The sequence below is a fragment of the Taudactylus pleione genome, unplaced genomic scaffold, assembly GCF_031769625.1.
Source record: "Taudactylus pleione unplaced genomic scaffold, aTauple2 ptg000041l, whole genome shotgun sequence".
Lineage (NCBI taxonomy): Eukaryota > Metazoa > Chordata > Amphibia > Anura > Myobatrachidae > Taudactylus > Taudactylus pleione.
Window position 1 is genome coordinate 15,077,096 of NW_028284443.1, and position 8,502 is coordinate 15,085,597.

The 8,502-nt window shown below is 37.6% G+C and overlaps 1 protein-coding gene across 1 annotated transcript in view; it reads right to left on the reverse strand.

Annotated features, from left to right (window-relative positions):
* The window catches only part of WNT16 (Wnt family member 16), a 28,375-nt gene extending 22,437 nt beyond the window's left edge, over positions 1-5,938 (reverse strand). Inside the window, exon 1 of the mRNA XM_088456135.1 lies at positions 5,847-5,938. Coding sequence (XP_088312261.1) covers positions 5,847-5,938 — 92 coding nt within the window. The remainder of the gene's footprint in view (positions 1-5,846) is intronic.
* Positions 5,939-8,502: the final 2,564 nt, after the last annotated feature.

Below are 8,502 nucleotides of genomic sequence, written 5' to 3' on the forward strand. Positions count from 1 at the left end.
TAAACATCTCCTTCATCACTTCCCTTACCCCCTCTCCCTTCCCGCTTCCAATACTATACTCCTATTAAAAACAAAGTTTTTACATTTTTCTCTTTTTTTAACTCTTCCTTTTTGTATTGTCCTACATATATCAAACGAATTCTATGACAGGGCCACTGTATAACAGTCTATTTTGGTCTATATATCTTTCTTTAATTTATCATTCATATGTTAAATTATATTTATCTGGATTCACAGACTGTTTATTTTGAAATTGTGTATTTACTGCTGTTACAAAGAAAGAAATGAAACCAATGCAAAATCAAATTAAGGCAATCTACTGTATGTGGATACAAGTCCAACCAGGACAAATTGCCGCTATGTACAAAAGTGTAGTTTAAGGTATGACAGACCTCCCATTTCACAAGACTGTAATCCTTGCCAGAAGAACACTGACTTCATCAATCTGCACAATTTTATATATGGCAGTGCCGGTATCTATGGCTATAAATTAACATGCTCATGGGTCTCTATCTAACACCACCTCTTCCATGATAGGGACCATGTAGCCTAAAGACATAGGGTTACAAATATTCAACATAAAAACATGTCTTTATGGCCACAAATACTGTTTCGTCTTAAGCATATACTTAATTTGTCTGTGTGTTCTATATAGAACTGGATATACACTAATGACACATAGAGAAGACATTAATGAAATCAGACACAATAAGTTCAGGCAGCCTACACTATGCTCACCAAGCCATTATGAATGTGATACTGCACCAGTGCTTCTCAAATCCAGTACTCAGTACAAACTTACAGCACATGGTTTCTATATCACAGGTACAGGTGTCAGGGCCAAACTGATGATTATATATATATATATATATATATATATATATAGACATACCCGGGCTGAGACTAGACTGGTGGCCACTGCATGATATGAGGACAGAGGGAGCTGCTACAGCTGGGCATGCAAAGCAGCTCCCTTCTGGATCAGAGTTCTTTTTAGAAACAGCTGAAATTGCGGTAGCACTTGAGGCCACAGACTGTGCTTAGATGAAGATACAGCTTTCTCAAGCTATGAAAAAATTTTACCTCCCAGGTGGGTTTCTGAGTACTAAGAACCCCCTTTCTCCCCCCCTCCCCTTGTGTGTGCCACTTGTTCCATTCTGACCTAACACATTTTCAAAGATCCACAGGTGGTCCTAATTATTTCACGTTCTGTGTGGAGACCTGGAAAATATGCACTGTTATACCCCAACTAAAACTTAGGTCATTGCAGAGTTAACCTGGGTTGCTGCTAGGTGTAAAAGGGGCAAGGGTTGGATTCCTGGTTCGAGTGACCCAGCAATCCAATTAAGGTAACTTGCAGGGTTTAACATGGGAACTACCCATGAAACCCTGCAGTGTAAATGGATAACCCCGGACGTCCGACCGGGTCCTGTTTACAGCATGGGGACTTCCAGGGTTTCTCAGTTCTTGGAGATTATGTCATCTCCAAGTGCCGGGAGAAGTGTTCCACTGCACGTGTGTGCCATGTGAATGGCGCCAATCCAGGAATAACCCGGATCGACACCACAGTGGAAAAGGAGTCTGTCCCAGGTCTGACCCATTTTGGAACTGTGTTCCAAATCTCAAGTCAGATCTGGGACTTAAAGCGTTATTCAATTTGAGCGGACCCGTGATACTTTTTTGCCTCCCAGACTTTTCGCCTACATCGTGTGTTTTGCAGGCGGAAAAGTATCAAGTGCGTGCCTGCTTATCCCCGTATTCAATTGGAAAGTAGGCGAAAATGGGACATGGCAAAACTTAAACAAGTGGAATGTCCTGACAGATCTGGGGAAATCAGTCTGACACCCCCCAAAAGATGCTCTGACATGGGGGTTCTCTATGATGCCCCCCGATTTGGCTTGCTGAATGTATTTTGTATTTTTAAACGGGCTCAATAGCTGCTAAATAGTGTTTTTGTATAAGTGGTGCAGAATAGTATTCAGGAGTATTTTTGCAGAAAATAACTTATCCCAGCAAATTTGGGGTTCTTGAAAATGGGGGCCAGCATATTTAAAAGTTGCTAAATTTCTGTTTAAAAAATCATGAAAAATCCACCTGCTGCAATCACCTGCAATGAAAAAAACACCTGGGACATACTTGGGGACCCCCCCCCCCCAGAGTCAAGTTCGCTAGTTTTTAACTTTGTCCCCCAACATTTTTTTTTTCGCCACCAAATTCCAAGTGATTTTTTGGGGTGTCCTTAAGTGTTTTTTTTTTTTTTAATTTTGACACAGTTTATCTTTGGGGGACTGTCTGAAGGCTGCACGGGGGTTCCCGCAATGTCGCACCCCAAAACCCCAATTCTGCACTTTTTTCCACCTGCTATTCATAGGCGAAACTTTTCCACCTATTAATTTGCATTGACTTTCCACCTAGGCGGAAAGTCTTTCAAATTGAAGACGGTGATACTTTTCCACCTGGCGAAATGACATCAGCGGCGAAAAGTTTCCGCCAAAAACACGCGACAACAGCTTTTGGCCTCAAACTGAATACGGACCTTAGGTGGGAAAAAGTAAGTGTGTGTCACAAGGACTGTATTTGATAAACACTGGTCTACACTGTAGGGCAGGGTTAGATAATATGTGGATTTTTTGCTGTTGTGGGTCTGCAAATCCATGTGATCCTGAAATAAAAAGTGACTGTGCAGTCTTTTTTATGAAAATATAGATTAATAAAATATCACAGGAAATAAAAACAAATAAAGTGTCTTATTCTGATTATTCAATATCCAAATTGCCATTAACCATGCATTTATTATTCTATTACTTTTTTACTATTCTAAAAGTGTGTTCTCCATTACTATTCTAAAAGTGTGTTCTCCATTACTATTCTAAAAGTGTGTGCTCCATTACTATTCTAAAAGTGTGTGCTCCATTACTATTCTAAAAGTGTGTTCTCCATTACTATTCTAAAAGTGTGTTCTCCATTACTATTCTAAAAGTGTGTGCTCCATTACTATTCTAAAAGTGTGTGCTCCATTACTATTCTAAAAGTGTGTTCTCCATTACTATTCTAAAAGTGTGTGCCCCATTACTATTCTAAAAGTGTGTGCCCCATTACTATTCTAAAAGTGTGTGCCCCATTACTATTCTAAAAGTGTGTGCCCCATTACTATTCTAAAAGTGTGTTCTCCATTACTACTCTAAAAGTGTGTTTTCCATTACTATTCTAAAAGTGTGTGCCCCATTACTATTCTAAAAGTGTGTGCCCCATTACTATTCTAAAAGTGTGTTCTCCATTACTATTCTAAAAGTGTGTGCCCCATTACTATTCTAAAAGTGTGTGCCCCATTACTATTCTAAAAGTGTGTGCCCCATTACTATTCTAAAAGTGTGTTCTCCATTACTATTCTAAAAGTGTGTGCCCCATTACTATTCTAAAAGTGTGTTCTCCATTACTATTCTAATAGTGTGTGCTCCATTACTATTCTAAAAGTGTGTGCTCCATTACTATTCTAAAAGTATGTGCTCATCAGTTTTTACTTTTTTGAAAATGATACATTGCATAAGAACTGTACAATGTTACCAACCACTGATACAATTATTATTTACAGATTTACAAATTTGTACTTACAGGTAACATTTTGGTTTCTGTTTACTGACACATTGTTGTGATATAACTGAAATTAACAGCAGCCTTTACTAGCGAAGAGGGGTTATAATTATAGCTGGTCAGATACCTAAATATTATCTTTCCCACCAGCCATCTAGTTGGCTGATTGAAATGAAAATCTGGTAATGTATAGGAGCAAATGACAGTTGACCATTTGCTCCCAATTGTCAGAAAACAGACAAAAATAGTAATTGAGACAAATTGGTTAAATCAAATGGATTTATCCAACTGGTCTGAATGACCGGTTTTGTCCCTTTTCTGATGTTTGGTAGAAAAATGTGTTTGTTGGAAAGATGATCTTTAGGTGTATAAATTGTTCACAGCCCTATACAATCTTAGTATGATTGTAATACCTCTGTGAGGATTATTGTAGCGTCAGTAGAGATTCTTACTGACCTCTATTTTTTAGCTTGCTAACAGGTAAAAAATTTACCTTTTTTCTACTGATGGTCAGTAAATTTAAGAATGTGTGGCAACTCAGCAATTGTAAAATCATCTGACTGGCTACAGGGCTATTGGAATATTGTACTATTTAATCATTGTTAGTAACAAAATTATAATGTATAGAAAAGTAACTTTTTTAATGATACATATGTATCCTATGACAAATAATTACATATAACACTGTATACACGATATTTATCACTGTACAATATAGACCCTCAGACAACAAAGTGTACTAGGTAAATAAGGTTGATTGCTTAGAAGGCAGTGAAAAGATGAAAAAGCGACATGTATTAAACATATGATTGGACTTCTGCATACAGACATGTGTTAATGAATGCTATGCTTTCTAATATTATGAGAGAAAGATCTTTGTCCAGCGCTTAATCTTCTTTTGCAAATGCTTAAATAGTTCAGTATTAGTGGCTTTGCGCTTCTCAGCAAATAAGCCCTGAATTCTTCAGACCTTAGTGATAACATGTGGACAATTTACTAACGAGCAGTGAGAATATTTGTGACCATTCACCAGTGATTACAAAGAAGAGAGGAAAAGAAAATGTCCTAGAATAGAAACATATACTGCATGGCTCTTAGATACATTTTCTATAACTAGCATCAAACGGGAGAACAAAGAAACAAATGGAAAACAGTACATATGGTCTAACAAATGCTGAAGGGATATATGGAGGCTTAGCTAATACATAAAAGACATGATCCAGATAAGGTATCACACCATCAGATAGTAACCTAGCTAATCCACAATCAAAAGCGATGTAACAAATGACTGGAGACAGCTGTACAGTGTAACTAATACGCGCTGATACATGAGTGCTCATATCTCTTTTAACAATAGGGATGCAAGTTGTAATAGCATATTTCCAATCGTACGCTGCAATGCTAGCAATGCTCTATTAAGGATGGAATGTTATATATAATACATAACAGAAGCCTCACTCCCATACAAAACTAAAATTAGATTTGTTTTAGAAGAAATGTTAAGTTCAATAATCAACATTATATACAATAAGAAAGTGGAAATACTCGTCTCATTATTAAAATTATGTAACACATTCTTGTTGATCTGATATAAAAAAAAAACCACAAATTGATAAAGACAGAAAGTTGAAACTTGCATGAACAATGGAAGCGATGAGCAGACTGAGCGCATAATGTTTTATAATATATCTGCCTCTTACAACATGCCAAGACCCTGGCAGAAACACAGGAGGTCATCATGAAATATTCTCACTAACAAGAACTGAACTTGCAATGAAACTCAAATTAAATATGTTTAACATATTTTAGAGCCGCATGTAAACATGTTTGAGAACTGTCATTTTTTGTTTGTAGTCTCCAGATGTGCAGTGAAAAGAAGGATTTCTTGTTTGGGGAAAGGAACTGCTGATACTGGAATACTGTGTAATACATTAGTTCATTCTGCCACATAGCTGTATAAACAACGGGACGGGATCTATTTTCTTTGTGTGTTAAGAAATAGTTTTGTTATAGAATAGAGTAGGGAGGAGACCAGCAGTGTGTACCCAGCAGCACTATCCAGGATAACACGCACAGTGTATGGTACAGCATCCTTGCCTACATACAGTATCCAGCTCTACAACACTTTCATTCCCAGCACAAATCAGATGTGTTAGTTTTAAAAAAAAAAAATCGCCTGTTTGCATCAAAGTCTGCAACATAAAAGAAGTGATCATTACCAAACCATGCAACAAGAAGAAACAGAAGATACCTACATCCAGTTTCCTTGCGTACAAGGGAAAATCGCCATAAATGTTATCAAGAGGATACATATATGACAAAGTCCAAAAGAAGCCCCCTTCTCCATCTCCTGCACATTTATTCCTATAGCCTCAGTGGATTTCTTGATGGGCTCTTTAGCAGGTCATTCAAATCAGATAGTTTCAGTTTATTGTCTGTACTGCAATAATTCCTGGATTGAACAATGAATGGCTGCTGAGAAATGTGACCAGATATGCCAGTGATGGAATGCTGCTTGCCAATAAATGGAGGAAAGGAGGACCAGTGCTTTTGCCTTAGGTGAGATCCTTCTCTTTGACTATATCTCCTTTCACCAATCCCCCCAACTTGCTCTGTTTCGTTACAATGAAATTCCTGTTGTGATTGGCCAGAAGTGTAATGAATAACAAAGTATCTATCAGGGCAGTTCCTATTGGCCAGTAAGTCCAGCTTGGGTGGGAGGGTGCAGATGTCTACTGCTGGGTGACAGCCCCAGTAACTGGCACCACTGGAGCAGAACTTTCACGAGTTTGCACGTCACTTCATGTGGTGGTGGTAGGACCTATGCTTAGTGCCTTTACAGTTACAGGATGTAGATCAGACAGTTACTAAATAACTGGCAGTTTGAATACTAGATTGAAAAAAACAAACACTTTTATTTGACCATAAGAATCACATTTACAAAATAACAACTGGCACAAGCTAGCAAACAGGATTTTGCACGGTTTTACAGTTTACAGTAATACATGTTTTGCATGTTCATAATATGTTTTCTGCATCAATGAGAAGCAATACACTTCAACTGCATTGTCATGTTTGATGCCATCAATGAGAAGCAATACACTTCATCAGCACAACATATATGTTTTGTACCCAGTGTGTCTAGCCTGTGTACTTGCCTGTGCTCTCTATCCCAGTCAGTCAGTGCGGAGGGCTCTTCAGGGTACTAGTATTATGGCCTGTGACTTATGGTAACAAGTGAGCTGACCTTTGAAGTACTATAGGAGTGAGATATTTACGTGACGTCATTGCTTCCACTATGTTGCGGTCGCAGTTTCCAGAGATGGATTGCAAACTTTATATTCTATGTGAGATTTCAGGGAGAATGATAATCTTTTATTTAGTACTGAACGCCGTCCGCAGTTCTTCACTTTATACAATTAGCAACACGCATTCAATGGTTTTGGATAAATCAAAGCAGATGTTAAACATTCTCTTAAGACTAAATAATGTCTTCTGGCTGTTCTGCAATTGAGGTATTTAATTCCCTACCATCACAAGCCTGTGTCTGAAGTCAAGTGTGAGGGTTTATTACACTACCAATGTCTGACAGTTTCCCACTTCACAACACTCAACCAGGATAGACAAGGTAGAATAAATATAAAATAATTGCATAACAAAATGCTATAGAGCCATTTCTTTACTGCGTGAAATGTAAATGCACGTACAGTATATGGAGTAATAATATTATTATTATTATTATTATTATTATTATTATTATTATTATTCAGATTATTATTCAGATTATTGTGAACATATAAAAGTACAAGAGGCAAAAGTGCTTTTATACTGGGCATATAAATACAAATTGATTTCTAATATCATATATTAGGACAAATGACACTATAATGATGACGTCACAACTCACCTGTTACATATGATGGCATCAGAGCTTACTATTTATACCAATAGTATTTACTGGTGTTTATACATGTAGAACATCATTAATTATTATAAAATGACTGACACCTGGAGAAAGAGATCGATTGGCTCAATAGCTCTTCTTAAATTATTTCTTAGTATTTGACATATTTAAACCTTATACACAAAATAGCAATAATAATTGATTGTACAATTTTGTGTTGCCATGGGACTCCTACTGTTATCTTTTTTAACCACCTATATATTGGAAGACTGCAGCTGAATTAAGGAAAAATAACTGTTTGATGAAGACATGCCACAGCCAGTCAGGTGCCACCTTCAGTTGATATCTCCCTTCTGCACTTTTCCAATGGTGAGTTCAGTCCTCCAGCCTACTGACAATTAGCAAAAGCAAAACTTCCCAGCTTTACAAATGCTACATATAATAAATGAAAGGTATTTATTTTACTACTACAGTATATGTACTTTATTATCTTCATATGGTAAGCTATTGGAAGTTTTGTTGGAGAGTGGGGGGGGCTATTGATTTGGGGGAATGTCTACAATTTTCATAATTCTATTTAAGATGAAATTTGTTGCTTTTATCAGGCTTTTAGTATTTACAAGGTCACTCCAGGTCTCAGAATGGTGGATGCCTTGATAACTTAGAATGTCTGAACTGACTGCTTATGGTGGACAGAAGCAAACCTTACATTTTAATACCACATTTTAACACATTAGTATAATGGTGCATGGGGTATTCCAAACTCACGGGGGCACCATCAGAGAGCATATCAGACTGCCTTAAGGCTGACCTGCTGACACTGAGTGGGCAACAGTGCTAAACATAAGCCTGAACCCTCACATGCCTTATGTCCTAAAGTTGTGAATACCAGGGCTGTAAGGTGCGACAGGGCACCGCAGGGCAGGGGGCGCTGTTTGGGTGTGTCAATATTCCTATTTATTATCATTCTCACTTGTAGCTTCCTCTTGTTATCCCCAGCATCTCCT